A 19364-nucleotide genomic window follows, 5' to 3' on the forward strand; every position below is an offset into this window, starting at 1 on the left:
GTATGGAAATTTTCACTAAACCCATATTCATTTGGTTTCTACACGGCATCGTACCGGAACGCTAAATCGCTTGGCGGCACGGCTTTACCGGTAGGTTGGTAACTAGAAACGGCCGCAGCCTCCCACCAAACCAGACTAGTAGGAATTATAAAATTACAAACCCCTGTCGGGAATCGAACCCGGGACCTCCCAATAATAAGACCAGGAAGGCCGTCTGACACGTATACACATTTGAGAACATTACGGCTCAGGCATGCGGGTTTCCTCAGGATATTTTCCTTCACCGTCAAAGCAAGTGATACCTATTTAATTGCTTAAACACACATAATAGCTCCAAAAAAGTAAGAGGTGCGTGCCCGCGACCAACCCGCAACCCTCCAATAGAAGGCTGATTTCCCACTAGGCTCCCACCGCAACTTTAATCACGTAACATTAAATAAAATTGTGTAAACACAAAAAGAATTCAATGAAAAATGTTCATCAAAAAATAATGTATTTATTCAAAAATTTCCGTATTTAAAACGTCGATCATACCAATTTGCAGGTGGCAAATTGAAAGGGCGGTAAACCAATTTGACGGGCGCCGGGAGGGCCTGGAGAGGTGTAGGGAGGCTCAGGGAGGTGCAGGGAGGCGCAGGGAGGCTGCAGGAGGCGCGACCCGACATTGACCGAGTGCGTCATTCATCCGTCGAGGCACGCATGTCGCATATGCGTCGATTCATGCACTTTGCCAGCTTCATTGATCGGTATCACCTAGGTGTCTGCATTATTTTGAAGGTGAATATTCAGTGGCGGTCTTAGGGGGTGGCGAACGGGGCAATCGCCCGGGGCCTCGCTCTTACAGGGGCCTCGCGCGACAACCCAAGCAAAATATAAAAAATATACATTTTTTAACTATATTTTTTATTTAAAACTTTAGATTCTGATCTTTAATTACTTATTAAGATTAAAACATAACGGTAAATTAAAATAAAGTTAGTTAACTAATTCATCGCTCGATGGACTTCGTCTGTGGTGGCGTTTGCTGGCGCGCGTGTTGTGAAAACTGACTGAAAAGCGCTCTAAGGGGGTGCCGTGCGTATGTCGGCGCGCGGCGGCACAGACGGGGTCCATACTTGTATAGTTTAGCTAACTTGTTACAAATAACAACAAACTTGACATTGGCTAATCATTGTAAAAGCCAGACGAGAGAGAAAAAAAAAATTCATCGCTCGGGGAATCCCCGTGTTTTATTTCGTTCGTCAGTTCCTGTCACCTTAGAATTATTTTGCTTGTAGTATGAGTTACAAAATTGTTACCTACTGGTAAGGTTTTGGGGGTTCAAACTCCCAGACAAAGAAAGTGTAAAATAGACTAGGTAGTTCTCGAATGCCTACAGGCTCAAAATGTCGAATTCCTAAAATGTTGAATTTGCAAAATATTGAATTTCGGAGTTGCTAATAAATGTTAGATCCCAAAATGTTGGATTCGCATATGCTTAAACGTAATTCACAAAAAAAAATTCAAAAAAAAAATAAAACCGACTTCAAAAACCACAAACACTTAAAAGTAAAAAATAACTTTTGTTTAGCTACACGTGTAATGTACCTAGGTATGAAGTCGAGCGAGCATATTAAAACAAAATTAGAAATACAAGAAAAAGCTCGCCCGACTTCATACCTAGGTACATTACACGTGTAGCTAAACAAAAGTAATTTTTTACTTTTTAGTGTTTGTGGTTTTTGAAGTCGGTTTTATTTTTCTTTTGAAATTTTTTTATTTCACAGTTTTTAGTGGCCCCCCTGTACTATAATATGCTATGCCCAGTTAAAACCCTAATGTTTACTAAGCTATTACACTGATCGCGAGCAATTTGCTCCTATCCATTGAGGAGTTCTGTTCTCCATCTCCAAAGATATTCATCAAATCTTCACCAAATTTATATGAGACCACCTACACAGTATACCCTTTCAAACAAAAAAAAAATTTCCAAATTGGTCCAGGGGTCTTTGAGTAATCAGGGAACATACATAAAAACAAAAAAAAAAATTCCGACGAATTGAGAACCTCCTCCTTTTTTGGAAGTCGGTTAAAAAAAACCGGGCAAGTGCAAGTCGGACGCGCGCACCGAGGGTTCCGTACTCGGGTATTTTTTCTGACATTTTGCACGATAAATCAAATACTTCAACATTCACACAACACATTCACACAACAAATTCAACATTATAAGAATTCAACATTTGCATTTTTGGAATTCAACATTTTGGACTTGAAGGCTCGAATTTACCAATCTCTTATGTAAATATATCGAAAATTTTGCGCTCGCTTCGCTCGCGCTTTTATGTTGTATTAATTGAACCTCGAAACTTCGTTCCCATCGATTCGGGTTTTAAAAACGCCGTGGGAACTCTGATTTTTTGGGGATAACGCATCTTGCGCACAGATGTGCGCAAGCTATCTCTGAATAATACCAAATTTTAGCTAAGAAAATGGGCCCTGAAAAGGACTTTGGCTAATATTAATATGGTTTTTTTCGTAAATATATCAAAAATTTCGCGCTCGCTTCGCTCGCGCTTGTATTGTATAAGTTGATACCCGAACTTAAACCACATGGATTTAAGTTTTTGAAAATCCCCCTGGGAACTCTTTGTTTTTCCGGGATAAAAAACCTTGAGAAAAGTAGAATGAGGTGCTTTGAAACATAAAATTTTGTTACGGCTGAGCTCGTTTATATTTCTCTTATTTATCTGTATTAAACAAAAAAATTGCGCTCGGTACCAGATCTTTCAATTTTACTGAACCCTATTTGACCGGCCCCGGCTTCGCACTGGGAGCCTATCTATTCCATAGACAAAATATGGGTATGAATGTTGTATACTTGTGTTATATTATGGAACAGGTAGGCTCCCCGTGCGAAGCCGGGGCGGGTCAACTAGTTATGACTAAGAGTCTACTTTCTACTAAGCTTATTATACTGATCGCGATCGTTTTGCTGATATCCGTTGAGGAGTTCCAGCCTCTGTTACCGAAACTGTTCATCAGATCTTCACCAAACTTACATGGTATCAAGTACCAACCTCACAGTACACCTTTGTAAAAATAGAAATGTAAAAATCGGTTTAAATTTGACGGAGTTATGGAGTAAAATCGATAAAAAGTTTGATCCCGTATCTCGAAGAATCCCTAATTTTTAGGGTTCCGTACCTCAAAAGGGAAAACGGAACCCTTATAGGATCACTTCGTTGTCTGTCTATCTGTCCGTCGTGTCTGTCGAGAAACCTATAGGCTATTTCCCTTTGACATAGAATCATGAAATTTGGCAGGTGCTAGCACAAGTACAGGAATAAATCTGAAAACCGCGAATTTGTGGTCACATCATTTAAAAAAAAATTAAAATATGTTTTAATTTTCAAAGTAAGATTTACGAAATGAGTTCGCGTGATCGTGATGCCGGTAGAAAAATTGAGTCAGGTAGTTCAAAAAGGAAACGAGCTATCAAAAGAAAGCAGGTATAAGGAAATCTACGTGGATCTTTACCCTTTGGTCTTATCATTCGTTAGATTATTGTGCTTTAATTAAAGATTTTAGTCGGAGGAAAAGCCGCTTATATCAATTTTAAAATTTATTATCTCTGTATTTGTTAATTTCTTCTCTTGAAATCTTTCAATGTAAAATATTTTAAAACTCTATTTATTTGTATAACTTTAGCATTTCTCTTTAAACATGAAAAATACCTAAACTAAACAACCAGACCTACTTTCGCATCACATACTTTTCACGAAGGACAAACTAGGGCCTCGCAAGACCTGCTGCCCGGAGCCTCGCAATGGGTAAGACCGCCTCTGTGAATATTGATGTTGTCTCTCTCTCTATTGTCGTATTCCTCATTACTGAGGGTCATGACCGCTTTCCATTAATCCTATAATGGTATAGGATTTCTCTTGGGATAATAAATAAGGTGGGTTCCCAGATCCTTCCACTACATCGCGGCTGAGAACGAAATTTCGACTCTTAGGTTAGCAGTTATTATCAAATATTAGTGATAATAACCTAGTCCGACAGTTTAACGTGCTCTCCGAAGCACAGAGGAAGCGAAAATTACAAATTCAGATCTCTGAAGTTGGTCACCCATCCAGTTACCGACTTGGGTCAACGTTGCTTAACAATCACAATCGATTGATATGGGTTGTCACAACTAGGCCACACGTCCCTTATTTGATCAACATTGATGTTTTACCCATACTTACGATATTTTTACACGACTGCCCATAAAAGAGGTGTAGGGTAACCACGTAACGTTTTCGGGTTCATGTATGTATGTACGAGTATGTAGGTATGTGAGTTTCTTTATTCAACCATAACTTCTAAATGTCTGAACATATTTGGATGTATGGTATAGGTATCGTTAGAATCCTTACATTACCCCAAGTGAGACGGGCTATAATTTTTTTGAAAAAAAAATATATGAAGGCTGTATGGCGCCATTTTCAAATGTGAAAGCGTGAAAAAGTAGTCGTGTTTTTAATTTTTTTGACTAACTGATTTTTACACAGATAACTATGGCATGCAACTTTTGATTCCGGAAAATCAAAGAATTCCCACGGGAATTCTAAAAAGCTAGGTATATCCACGCGGGCGTCAGTTAGTTATGAAAATAATAATTATTGTAAGCTGCTGCATTTTATGAGTAAGCATGCGGTGAGAGCAGAGTTTCAGAGAGCGCATGTAATATTTATTGATCGCAGGACGAGGTCCGCGTCGCTGCAATACCTATAGTACACGACAGGTTGAGATGGCAATCGGGACATGTGATTCTATGAAAGTGGGGTAATAAGGCTAGATAATGCATTGACGAATGTAGGAAGTGAGTGGCAGAAGACATGCATTGCAGAAGAGATAGGCACAACATGTCTTCTTCCACTCCCTTCTGTTATCGTCAACGTATCATCCACCTTTTTTATACGCATAAGTATCCTCTTTCACGAAATCCATCCATCCTTTTTCTTTAGTCTTCCTCTCCTCTTTTTTCCTTCCACATGCATATTTAATATTCTTCTAGTGATATGACTTTCTTCCCTCCGCATCATATGCCCATACTATGCCAGCTTATATTAATTTACCCCTCATCTTTTCTACCGCTACTTTCAAACTTATGGTTTAGGAAATCTTTTCTCCATTCTACAGGAAAATTCTCATAGATTAAAAAAATGCTAACAACCCAACAAACATCTCTCGAGCGCTGTCATATAAAGTAACTAGAGGATGCCCGCGACTTCGTCCTCGTGAATTAAATTTTCTTAAATATCCCGTGGGAACTGTTTGATTTTCCGGGATAAAAAGTTGCCATTGTCAATTACAGGGACGTAAGCTACCTCGGTACTGATCGGTTAAGCGGATGGGTCTTTAGGAATCCCGCGGGAACTCTGATTTTCCGGGATAAAAAGTAGCCTATGTCCATCCCCGGGATATAAGCTGACCCTGTACCAAATTTCGTCAGAATCGTTTACACTGTCGGGCCGTGAAAAGGTAGCAGACAGACAGACAGACAGATAGATAGACAGACAGACAGATAGACACACTTTCGCATTTATAATATTAGTATGGATGGATTTAGAACAACTGTATCTCCACATTTGCATGTGCAGTGTGCAGTCGTCCTCAAGAACCGTTTGTGACGCGCACACGGTACACGAGAAGAGAAAAACGTTGCAACTTGAAGCGCTCTCTAAGAACAAAGCCTTAAGCGTCCATTCACTTAGCCCGTAGTGACTAGTTCTCTGCAGCCAGTGCAGGGTTGGCAACTCAAACTAAGTATTTTTCACCCACTTGCCCGTTGCTTTATTATTAACAAGTGTAAATTAAAAATTTATAACACCCCCGACAAGTGAAGGTTACAGTAACTAGAAAAGAGCTGATAACTTTCAAGCGGCTGAACCGATTTTCTTGGATTATAGCTAAGAACACTCTCGATCAAGCCACCTTTCAAACAAAAAAAAAAATCGGTTCATTAGTTTAGGAGCTACGATGCCACAGACAGATACACACGTCAAACTTATAACACCCCTCTTTTTGGGTCAGGGGTTAAAAAAACAAAACGTGCTCTTTTCTGTATCTACGCGACACTAATACTACGACAATAATACATTAGTGGTGGCGCTACCAAGTGACAGTACAACGGATGGTCTCTACTTCATACTAATATTATACCTAAATGCAAAAGTAAATTCATTTGTTGGTTTGTCCTTCAAACACGTCGCAACCGAGCTGCGAATCGACGAGATTTTTGCGTGGGTATAGTTAAAGACCTGGAGAGTGACATAATATTAACTTTTATCACGAAAAATTAAAGAGTTCCCACAAGACTTTTATAAAATTAAATTCACGCGGAAAAAGTCGCGGGCATCAGCTAGTTGGTAATCATAATCAGAATCGTTTATACAGAGGTAACTTGCATCCTGCATTCCTACTTTTTATCCCGAAAACTCAAAGAATTCATACGAGAATATAAAAAAAGTTAAACCACATTCCACGCGGACGAAGTCGCGGACATGATCTGGTAAGCTTTAACATTCAGGTAGCTATGGCAAGTGTCAACCCTATGGGCAGGTGTGCGGTGTGCAGGAGCGGCGGTGCAGGTGCAGGGGAGGGCGGCGGGGGGGGTATTGACCGGGCGCGCCGGGGCCGGCCGGGACGCGGCGGCCTTGGCCCGATGCACCACTGCGTCCACGTTTAGCTATCATACAGTAGCGGAATAAAAGGTGCAGTTTTATGTTATTTGTTGCGCTTGACCCATTGGTAACATGATTAACATGATTTTTTTTCTGGTCTACAGGGGTTGAAATGTTTGAACTGATCGTTTAATTTTTCAGAGATTGCTCAATTATTGACTACAACAAAATGATAATAATTATGTACCCACTTACTCTTTCTTTGGTGAAATAAAAAAAGGTATAATAAATGCAAAGGTATTAAAAACCGGGAGCTGTTTATAATATTATGTTCCATAACATTTCGATTATATATACAGCAACATATTGTATGTACATTGTACAGCATACCTACTACGCGTCAGGTCGAAATGGCAATCGGGGTATGAGACAGGGGGATGCTTCGCACACCCGCACGTCATCCATGCTATCGGGGGCTGTATGGGCATGCGGGGCGTGACCACCCCGATTGCCATCTCGACCTGTCGCGTACTATAATCACGACTCACGTGTCAATATTAAATTTTCAAGTTTGGAAAGACATTGAAAAATATAAAAAAGTTGAATATTCAATATCTTAATCCAACTGTATGATAGCTAGCCTGCGACTCAACAGTGCACACCCTCAAACAAATTATTTATAATGCTTTTGAGCAACGCCTTAATATTCCTTTGTGCAGGTGACGCTGAAGCGGGACACGAACTATCGGTGCAGATTGCTCTATATTTTACTGTGCTGCCGAGTTTCTTCTCTATACTCTCCTTCCCAATTAGCGATAGAGCTAGAACTGCCTTAAGCCCCGTACGGGCTACCCCGTTTTCAGGCTATGATACCCGAGAAACCCGTAACCTCAAAAATAAAATACGGGGAAAATAAAGCTCCCGTATTTTTTTTAATCCAACCGGAGCTGGCTGGCGAAAACAAACGTTGACGTTTTGCCTGGCAGGCTGGTGCGTGTTGTGGGTTTTTGGATGTGTGGTTTGAATTCTTCATTCCTTTGATTGGATTTGGATGTCCTGGGAAAGACATTTGATGCCAGCTGTCATATTTTTACTGCGTGCGGCCCTCTGGTTCTTATACTCTATATATTCGGGTACTAATCGCAAAACAAACAAAACGATTGTAATGTAATGTTAAAATCAGTAGCTAAAACGCAAAAGAACCGAATATAAACACAATTCATAGATATAATAAAACAAAGACATTGCGATCGCCGTGGAGACCCACAGTTGGTTCGATGGAGCCCGCGCGGGGCTGCAAGTGAACACCAATAAATTTATAAAATTCCGACGTCCCATTCGACACCAATTGGCTCGTGCACCAGCGCGGTGCATTTGACTTGCAAATCCAAGTAAAGTCTCTATTGATATACGAAATCAAAGATACTCTGGCGCTTATACAATGAATTAATTCTGGGTACAGGGTAGCGTCCGGGTGCAATCAATATCCTGGCACCCTCTAGTAGGCGGCTAGGCAAAATTCAATAGGTACTTACAATTATATTTTCATCAGTGATCGAAAATTCGGGAACAAATGGTGCAATCATAAATGATGTTGGGAAGCAATAGTCCGCTTACTTCGCTTGCGGTACGTTCCCCGTGGACCCGTAGATGAGTAAATAGTATTTTTTTGGGAAAGAAGGGCTTACAAAAATAAAAAACACAAGATTGTCGTTAATTTAAAAATATTTAATTTAATGAGAGCGACGCCATTACTCTTAGACTCTACGCCCGTGTGCACTGCACAATTTCACAGCCTGTGCCACAGATGAAACTAGCACTAGTGGTAGGTATGGCATAAGCTGGAGTAAGAATCTCTTCGAGTCGTATGCTGAAGGGTCTTGGAATTCTATTATTCCAAGGAAATTCCTACCATTACATTATGAATAATGGAATGGGGTTATGATCTTCAATAATGAGAAACACGATGCAGAGAAAGAGACAGAAAATGGGGAAACTTGTGGGAATTATTATCTACATTTCTTAGAAGCTATGTATCTTCGTATGGCATTGTGAGGCGGAGTATTCATTGGCGGCGCGGATTCCGCAGCGCGGAGTTGAAACAAAGGTCGTTGTCACTTGCTATTCAGAGGACTGCAGCGAACAACGAGCAGGCACGACCGCGCAGCTTGGGTTTTGCTGTAGGTATCTATCTTCAATGTAACACCGTAATTTTACGATGTTCTTAAAACTGTAGTAGCATCTTAGCGAGATACTTTTAAAAAACCAGTCATACTCGTAAGTATACGTAGATAACGGAAACACCGTTTTCCGTAGTTGCTCGTCACAATACACAAATTAAAAACATTTAATTCAAATAATTTTCAATGAAATTTATATAAATAACTCAGTACATTTTATAAGTTAAGGTCGACTTTTAGGATGTATGTACGGTGTCATAATTATTATTGTTATCAACAATAAATTATTAGGATTAATAATAACTGGTCCTACTTGGCTGTGACAGTTTTCCTTCGTTTCCTTTTGACTTCGATCGTAAAGGAATATTATCACAGCTAAATAGCCTTTACAAGTAAATGAGTTTGTCGACCAACCTATAAAATGTACAGCTTCGCGTAGTAATTGAAAATTAAGAAATTCGGTTTTTCATATTTTAACCCAGAATAGCTAACAATAAACCAGCTTGAGAGACACACATAGCGTGCCTGCATCAATTACCGCGCTCGCCACACCTCGCAGGGTTCATCAGTATAAACTCTGTAGCCGGTAATAGCCGGGGAATGGTAATCAAATAGCCGCCTTATTAGCCGGTGCAGGCTTCATTATTACCAATCAATCTAAGGGCACTATCACACTAGGATACCAGTGTGGTGTAACGTGCCTCCATATTAGTGAGGCCTCTCTAACTTTCTTGCTTTAACAGTGCGGATGAAAAAAACATCGTAAGGAAACCTTCATGCCTGAGAGTTTGTCCATAATGTTGTCAAGTAATTTTTAAATACATATCAAAAATTGATAGACCGGCAGGATTCGAATCTGCATCTTCTGAAAATCGCGCCCGATGACTTGACCATTAGGCCACAATCCAAAAATATTTAGAAATTTTTGAGTGTGGGTAAAACATTATCAAGTCCGCTTATCCGTACTTGGCCAGCGTGGTGGACTGTGGCCAACACCCTTCTCCTTCTGATAGGGAACCCGTGCTCAGTAGTGGGTCGGCAACGGGTCGAGATGATGATGAAAAGAAGGACGGGCAAAGTACATTTTAAGCTAATGCTTCATTTATATTTTCAGAGTCGCCGCGATGTTATAAAATGGAGTGAGATAATATTATTTATTAAACGGTCCAAGTTGAAATTAAATGGCGACCGAGAAAGAAATTCCGCTGTTATTAGTAGGTACAGAGTACAGACGCTCTGACGGACTAGAGATGTTACTTTTTGTCTTATCGATATAATTATATTTTTTTACCGTTATTAAAACCCACAGTGCAGTCATACACCAGTAGGTACCTATCTATAAATTCTAGTGTCTTAGTCTTCGGTTTCGGCCACTTTCAGCCAAAAACCTACCTTTGTTCATAACTTCGGCTTCAATCAAAATGGGCTGAAGAAAGGTTTCCAGCAAGCGCCTGAATTGAACTGTCAGCTAACATAAAAACCTTTAAATTTTATTTACTTTTCGTCAATCTTAAAATTAATTTCTTAGGGTTATTAAACATTTGGTTTCGGACAAAGATTGTGGCGATAGCTGATTAATCGGCTTCGGCTTCGGCCAGTCACTAACAAACTCATAATATCTAGGTAGGTACTATAAGTTTTTCATTGCCCCGATGGACAAATGAGTGTACAAAAAATAACAGAGTAAGAGAAAGAAACAATAGAGTGTACAAAATATAGTTTTAAAAAAATATCGATATTCCAAATTAGGATTAAATATGGCCATCTCTATAATTTCTCCAGCTAAGTAAAGGAAAGAGAGTCATAAAATAACGTCAACTTTACGACATCCGTGGCGGACAGCGGGCGCGGGGGGCGCGGGGGGATTTTTCAGTCTTTTGCGATGCTCTCCCACGTCTTAAATGTTGTTACGGACTATTTGGACTTCAACGCCTAGATTCCAGGTTTTAGAGGATATTGTTACACCATTGTGTTACACCCCTATTTTTCACAAAATACGTGTTCTGTGTTCGCAAGAGACCAATGCAATGTCTAGCCAATGCTACAGTACGTACGATTGCCAAATGCCCCGTATTTTACGGGTCACCTCGTATTTCAGGGTACGATAATACAGAAACCCGTAATTGCGAAAATAAAATACCTACGGGATAAATAAAGCTCCCGCATTTTTTCATTTAATTTTTTTATTTCAACCGAAACCTACTCAATATTGATACTATGAAAGCAGAATCACAAGTTAAATATAATTTTAACATGCAAAGTTTTATACATTAATTTCACAAAAAGACAAACTTTTAAAAGCTATGTAAACCACTGTCTCTCGTAAAAAAATCTAAACCCCGTATTTTTGATGTTAGTTACCCGTAATCAAGAAGTGGCAGGTGGTAACCCTAGCTGAGCGCTAGTCAGTAGACTCTAAAAAACCGTCAGGGAAGAGTTGAGTTGGCAAGGGTTTGCCAAGTCCTGTCTGTAGTTCAGTCTGTGTCCGTAACACCAAAGATAACATGACATAATATATATAGGATTTAATAACGACTGAAACTAAGAACTCAATGTTCTAGTAGAATCTAGTGCATCCATAGTAAGCTTAATTACAAAGTTTCTTCGCCTGTATAATAAAAGCCCGAAGCAGTAAGTAGGTTAAATGTATTCGTGCGGAAGATGAAATTATTAAACTTTGCTCACCCAAAGAACAAAGTTAATAAAACAATCCACGTTTATTACAACTTCCATAATATTGATGATTAATTTTATCTGATATTTTTTCGCTCGTGTGGAGTCTTGCTTCATAATATTTAATTAATGAAAACCTAACCTAGTTTTAAATACTGCCGCTCAATTTTAATAATTTTAACAAGGTAGCGTGATAGAAGCAAGTAACTGCGAGAGTCCATAATATTCCACAAAAACAAAAAAACAGCATATGAAGCAAAGAAGCAAGCCAGACCCAATTTCGCATGATGTTGTTCCTACTATACTTTTAAACTCATTTTTAATTTTGCTGATATACTTAAACCTAGCTGGTATACTTAGATATACTTATTAGGGTGGCTAAACTCACGCTTATTTAATATGCGTTAGGGGTCTCAAGCGTTTTTGATAACAGCCCCCACGCTTGTTTCAACTTTTAAACATAATTAACCGTACCTACTACCTGTGGTAGCTGTACTATTATTATGTATTATCATATATCACAGTTTTACGATAATTATGGGGGTAAAATTCATGCATAGCAAACGATTTCATCAGTATATATATGAGTAGGTAGTTTGGGAGATACAGGGAGTGTCTAAAAAAGCCTCAATGGCTCATCGTGTAAAGAAGCGGACTGAAATCCGAAAGGTCGGTGGTTCAAACCCAACCGTTGCACCATATTGACGTACCTACAGCTACTCCTAGTACAATCTTTTCGCTTAGTTGGAGGGGAAAAGGGGAATATTAGTCATGATAAAACATGGCCAATATTCTTTTATAAAAATAAAGTAAAAAGTTCACTTTAAAGAAATCTATAAAAAATGTATTTAAATTTTTTGCCACTAACTTTACGGATAGCTATACAAAGTTAGGTAGGGTAGTTGTGAAGTTAGGTCTCGTAATGGCAGTTAGCGAGGTAATGGCGTTGGCGGCAGTTACGAGGGACGCGCGAAATATTACTCTGATGATAATATAAAGCTTTATTATTTTATACGTGACCGTCCGTCAGCCTGAAAACTATATTAGTTACCGTAATTTTCATGTGATTATTCCACATACAATACAGTAGTACAGTACAGTAGTAAGTACAGTAATTAGTAAATACAGGACTAATTTTTTATTCAGAACAAGTTAGCCCTTGACTGCAATCCCACCTGCTGGTAAGTGATGTCTAAGATGCAAGTAGGCCAACTTGGAAGAGGTATGACAGTTTTTATTAAACCCATACCCCTTTGACCTCTACACGGCATAGTAGCGCTAAATCGATTGGCAGCACGGTTTTGCCGGTAGGATGGTAACTAGCCACAGCCGAAGCTTCCTACCAGACCCAGACTAGAAAAAAAAATAGAGTTTGGCATGCAGATAGCTATTATGACGTAAACATCCGCTAAGAAAGGATTTCTGAAAATTCTACCCCTATAAAGGCATAAAATAGAGGTTTGAAATTCAAGTAGTCCACAAGGACGAAATCGCAGGCTTAAGAGGGGTCTCTCCGTCATTATAGAATATTATGTCTGCAAAATTTCATGGACTTTGGTTGCTTGATATTCAAATGAAATTGGAACTACGATTGTATGATGCGAGTGACGGAGAGAGCCCTGTTAACTAGTCTCACGAAAATAATAAAAAGTCTACTTGAGAAGCGCGCCTTAGATATGTTGACCATGTTACGACTCACTAGCGCCACCGAGGCGTGTGGAAGTCCACAAATTAAAGAGCTACGTCCAGTAATGAACGTTTGTGGGTCGACAACGACGAATAAATATTTAAACAATGAAATAAGTAGGTATTTTCTACAGCCCATTATATAATCCTCGATAAGAGGCTATCAGTGGAGAATGGAGACGGTCTAAAATGTTCACGAGCAGCTAGCTATCTAGAGGCTCTCAACTCTGAGGGAGGCTTTTGACCCTTAACGCGCCCGCGAGCCCGAGCTGTACCTACCTATAATATAGTACATAGAGATATAATGAAATTAATTTCTGTGAAACTAATTTCGTACCACTAATTTTATAATGTTGTTCGTAATGAATTATTATTAACCAATCAAAGTCAATATTTTGTTGGTACGTTCCAGGCACTTATATCTATGTAAAAATGACATCGAGTTTGATTGGTTCTGGGTTTAAATATACCTAATTAAAAAACGTAATACCAAACTACGTTTGTATGGAGCGGGTGACGCTCTCCGTCACACGCTCCATACAAACGTATACCGCGCCGTCTCGCCGCCGACACATTTTCTCGCTCAAGAAACGTACAATTGATGTATGATTCCGTTAAAACCAGATGAATCGAAGATCGGGGGTTCGATCTCTTGCACACACCTCTAACTTTTAACTTTAACTTTTTAATCCTACCTATACGTTTTAAGCAATCAAATATCGCTTACTTTAAAGGTGAAGGAAACCTGTGTGGAAAATAAAAATATCTTTCAGAAAGCAGACAAAACACGGGTTGTAACTTGTTAGTCTTTGAGACGAAGATTACGGTTTATCTACTGTAATTCCGTTAATATCGATGCTGCTGATAATACAAGAGATACAAATGATAGTGATGATAGTCCTGATAATGAACTTATCAGGACTAAAGGAAGTGCAATCACTTGCGTGTTTGTATTAGTGATAATAAGTTTTAGTAAGTTTTATTTATTTATTTAATTAGAGACTTAATGAAAAGTGAACATTTCACATCAAACTATGCAGACCAAAGCACTCGGTAAAAAATGAGACTGGTGTTTGCAGCCCAAATAGACCGAAATCTGAGCTAGGGCTGACAACAATCATCGGCGTAATTTTTTTAAGACTTAAAATTAAATGGTTATTAACAAAAATTATGGTTATGTGACAATTTTTTCATATTGGTTTCATATAAAACTTTATATATTTGCCTTCAGATTATGCTTGTCTACATTAATTAACCTGGTTTTATTTTCCCAAAATACAAAGAATTAAATTCCCAGAAACAAAGAAAGCGCACGTACTTACTTATCTACTTGGTAATGTCTACGTATTTCAGTTCCTAGATTTTAGGTTGACTTCTTAGTATCAAACATCATCATATTCATCATCATGATCAACTCATCGCCGGCCCACTACTGAGCATGGGTGTTCTCTTAGAATGGGAAGGACGATTTAACGGCGAAGGAAAACATCGTGAGAAGACCTGCATGCCTTAGAGTTCTCCATAATGTTCTCAAAGGTGTGTGAATTCTGCCAATATGCACTTCGCCAGACGTGGTGGACTGTGACCTACACCATTCTCAAATTAATCATTGTCATCATCATCATAATGAACCCATTGCCGGCCCACTACTGAGCACGGGTCTCTTCTCAGAGTGAGAAGGGTTTTAGGCCATAGTCTGCCACGCTAGGCCAATGCGGATTGGCAGACTTCACACAGCTTTAACGCCTTTAAGTACATGGAGAACTCTCAGGCATGCAGGTTTCCTCGCGATGTTTTCCTTGACCGTTAAAGCAAGTGATATTTAATTGCTTAAAACGCACATAACTGAAAAGTTAGAGGTGCGTGCCCGGGATCGAACCCCCGACTTCCGATTAGGAGCCGGACGTTCTAACCACTAGGCAATCTCCGCTTTTTTTAAATTACATAATATTCATTATTTATTTGTTAGATTGTTAAGGACGATGAATATCTTCGACTGGACGTTCTTCCTGGTGTCTAAACTGATCCCAATTCAAGTGATAGTCAAAGAGGGAGTCTTGGAGGGAGATGTGGTGTGGAATCGTTACGGGAGTCCCTATTACAGCTTCAAGGGCATCCCATATGCGGAACCACCGGTCGGAGATCTACGGTTTAAGGTAATGTATTCTTGCTTAGAAACTTGTCTGATAGGAGGCTTCGGCCGTGGCTATTTACCACCCTACCGGTAAACTCGTGCGGCCAAGCGATTTAGTGTTCCGGTACGATATCATGTAGAAACCAAATGGGTATGAGTTTAATAAAAAACTGTCATCCAGGTTAGTCAGCTTTCTTCTTAGACTGCATCATCACTTACCACCAAGTAAGATGGCAGACAAGGATTAACTTTTATCTAAATAAAATAAAATACAATAAAAACTATTAATGTAAAGTTGCCTGGATTCTAGAAGATGCTGAGCGTGGCAACTCACTGGCTGTGCAGCGAGTATTTTGCCTATATGAGTCCCACAATTCCAGACAGCTATTTTTGATGAAAATTGGCTTGACTTAATATATTACAAAAATATCTATTTCATATGTTCAAATTCAAACAAAGATAGGTACTAAATAATGTGAATTCTTGTCGAAAATATTCTGCCGTACAATATGCTCGACAAGAATGCAAGAAGAATTTCTGCGTAAGGAGTAATGAGTGGGTAAATACAAATAAAAATACCTAATTGTAATTTTTTATTTGCGCAAATTGGATAATCTGCCTGGCTGTTCAGAGCGAAAATTCTTGTATTATACCTAGTCAGTGTTTGTGGCACCATTCCACGCGGCCATGACATTATACTTGTAGGTACAGTAATAATCAGATTAGGCTAGGCAAGGAAGTTTTATTGTAACATTTTCAGTAATTTTCAAATCATAAGAAAATTAAGTAAATATCATTTCGATAATAATTTGTTTCAGGCGCCTATCCCCAAATCGCCATGGGCAGGAGTTCGCAACGCCAAAGAGCACGCTCCAAAATGTTATCAACCACAACTATACGCCAAGGAAACTCAAACCCCAATAGGAAGTGAGGACTGCTTGTATCTCAACGTTTATGCGCCCAACATTGTCCCAATAAAGTTCCTGTTACCTGTCATGGTTTGGATTCATGGAGGAGGGTTCCACAGTGGCAGTGGGAATGATGACGAGCAAAGTCCTGAATACTTCATGAGAAAAGAAGTTATCCTAGTCACCTTGAACTATAGACTCGAGGTCTTAGCTTTCCTCTCCCTCGACACCGAAGATATTCCTGGAAACGCTGGTATGAAGGACCAGGTGGCTGCTCTGAGATGGGTTAAAGAAAACATACAAAAATTTGGCGGAGACCCTGATAACATTACAATTTTTGGGGAAAGTGCTGGAGGTGCTAGCGTTTCATTTCATCTTGTTTCACCGATGAGCAAGGGTTTATTCAAAAGAGCTATAGCACAAAGCGGTGCTCTAACGTGTTGGTGGCCAATAACGTTCAGAGCACGAGACAGAGCATTGGTTCTTGCAAGAAAATTAGGGTGTAGTTCCAAAGATGACAAAGAAATTTACGACTGTCTTCTTGCCCAACCTGTAGAATCTTTAGTTTCTACAAAGATCAAAGTTACTTATGTCCAATCAGCAAAAGCGTGTGTAAATGTACACTTCGGTATCGTTTCGGAAAGACGATTTGGTGAAAATGAAAGATTCTTCTCCGGGCATCCGTATGATGTTCTACGTAACGGCATTCACGAAGGCGTACAGGTAATGAATGGTTACACAGAAGATGAAGGGACGCTGTATTTTTTACGCGCCGACCGCGACGCTGAAGAAGTTTTCGAACAAGCCAATAACTTCAAAGAATTCTTCGTTCCTGAACCCTATACAACTAATACAACTTTAGTTACTCAAATGGAAATCGGTGAAAGGTTCAGAGAATTCTATTTAGGAGACAAAACTGCATCAAAGGAGACGGTGGATGAAATGATGAAATATTTCAATATGGAAGTTTTCGTGTACGGAATAATGGCCCTACAAAAAATTGTCGCCAAAACGACTCAAGAGTCAAATAATTACTTGTACAAGTTCACGTGCAAGTCAGAACTGAATCAGTTTGCTCGTCAGACGGCCATAGACTCGTTGTTTGCACATAGACCAGTAGTGGCACACGGTGGTGACCTTCGGTACCTCTTCCCGCTACTACCTGCATTCGGTCCGGAAATCGATATGAATTCGAACACGTTTAAAATGATTAACCAAGTAACTACGCTATGGACCAACTTTGCTAAATACGGGTGAGCAAAAGTACAGTTTTTTTTTAATCAATAATAAATAACTAAAGTTTGTTTTGTTCACGATCTATATTTTTTCCAGGTCTTCTATATTTAGCATTAAAAATATGTCCTATTTTTATTACAAATAGACCTTGCTCAAAGTGCTGGAACGCGGTCTGTTGTTGGTTAGTTTGTCGTTTCTTATCCTGAAATAAACTAGTTACTCAAATTCAAATTCAAATTCAAATTTTTTTATTCAATTAAACTTTTACAAGTGCTTTTGAATCGTCAAAATAATCTACCACTGGTTCGGAATGCTGTTCCTACCGAGAAGAACCAGCAAGAAACTCGGCGGTTGCTCTTTTCAAATGTACAATTTACAATAATATGCTACTTTTTCAATAAATTACAGTGGGGTAAAATTTTCGAAAAGTCAGTTATCTACTTTAACAAGTTTTTTATTAACTCGCTTTCTTGTCGGTCTATTTGTTTGTTTGTCTGTTCGAAACAAATCTTGTCAGTGAGCTAGAAGTCTGTGAACATAGGTTGGAACTCGATGACAATTAAAATTTACTTGCTTTTTTGTTTCTTCCAGTAATCCTACTCCAGATGACAGTTTGGGTACCAAGTGGCTTCCTTATACAATAGAAAACCAGGATTATTTGGTCATTGGCGAGGACTTGGTACCAGGGACGTTTCCTGAACAGGAAGATGTGGAGTTTTGGGAGGACAACTTCAAAGAACATTTGCCTAAACTAGTGCCATAAAAATGGAATTTGTAAATAAAATCTTACTTTTAATCGTAATTTTTTCATTTTCATATTGGGACTTGATTGGTGAAGATGCACGCTGACATGGAAGCTAGTTTATTAAAAACATATTCCGTGCAGCATCGAACGGTTAAACACGACAGCCAGACCAGACCCTGAACTGATAAATTCTCAATCTGATCCAGCTAAAAATCGAACCCTGGACCTCCCATTTATACATCATCATTATTAACCGATAGACGTCCACTGTTGCCGTAGGTCTCTTGGTTACTCTGAACCCAGCTAGAACTACCTGGAATTTCTCTACGTGGTCAAATCAGAAGTGAGGAGGTCCGTAGGAGAACCAGAGTAGCCGATATAGCTGACCGAGGTTGCGAAGCTGAAGCGGCAATGGTAGGGCACATATTTCGAAAACCGATAGACGTTGGGGTCCCAAACACCCAGGGGTCCCAATGGTGACCTCGCATCGGAAAGCGCAGCGTCGGAAGACCCTCCACTAGATGAACAGACGACAGCAAACGAGTGTTATATAGGAAGCCGCTGGATTCAGGCAGCGCAAGATCACAATTATAGAGAGATCGACAAACAAAGGAGTGACTTGAAGAATTTAAATTCCTCAATTCACTCCTTTGTCGTTTGTTGTGTGTTGTTGTTTGTTTTTGCGTGTGTTTGTTTGTTATTGCTTGTTGTGTTGTTGTTTGTTCGTATTGTTGTGTGTAATCCTTAAAGATGAGATTTTTTACTTTTATTCAGATACAAGTTAGCCATTGACTGCAATCTCACCTGATATATGATGATGCAGTCTAAGGTGGAAGTGGGCTAACCTGGAAGGGGTATGGCAGTTGTTACTAAACCAGTACCCCTTTGGTTTCTACACGGCATCGTACCGGAACGCTAAAGCTACATAATATCAAAACCAGCTCTGGTGATGTAAACTGTAAAGTATGTATCCACGTTTACGCAATAAACGAGAGAAACACGTAAGAGTAACGACATGTTGACGCAGGCGTCGGGATAAATATTAAATTCTGGCAATAGGTATTCATAAGAAGACGTGATCGAGCCTTCTCATCAAATATTCCTTTGAGTCGACTCGCTTTCACCAGCACGTAACACGGAAGCGATACGATATAC

The 19364-nt window shown here is 39.4% G+C and overlaps 1 protein-coding gene across 1 annotated transcript; it reads left to right on the forward strand.

The window, feature by feature from the left end:
• The first annotated feature begins 14078 nt into the window (after positions 1 to 14078).
• LOC123870067 (juvenile hormone esterase-like) lies at positions 14079 to 18257 on the forward strand. The gene is made up of 4 exons (XM_045913232.1): positions 14079 to 14158; positions 15165 to 15342; positions 16139 to 17481; positions 18056 to 18257. Exons 2-4 carry the CDS (start codon positions 15169 to 15171, stop codon positions 18225 to 18227), a joined length of 1689 nt encoding a protein of 562 aa, XP_045769188.1. The 5' UTR covers positions 14079 to 14158; positions 15165 to 15168; the 3' UTR covers positions 18228 to 18257.
• Positions 18258 to 19364: the final 1107 nt, after the last annotated feature.

The sequence above is a fragment of the Maniola jurtina genome, chromosome 12, assembly GCF_905333055.1.
Source record: "Maniola jurtina chromosome 12, ilManJurt1.1, whole genome shotgun sequence".
Classification (NCBI taxonomy): Eukaryota; Metazoa; Arthropoda; class Insecta; order Lepidoptera; family Nymphalidae; genus Maniola; species Maniola jurtina.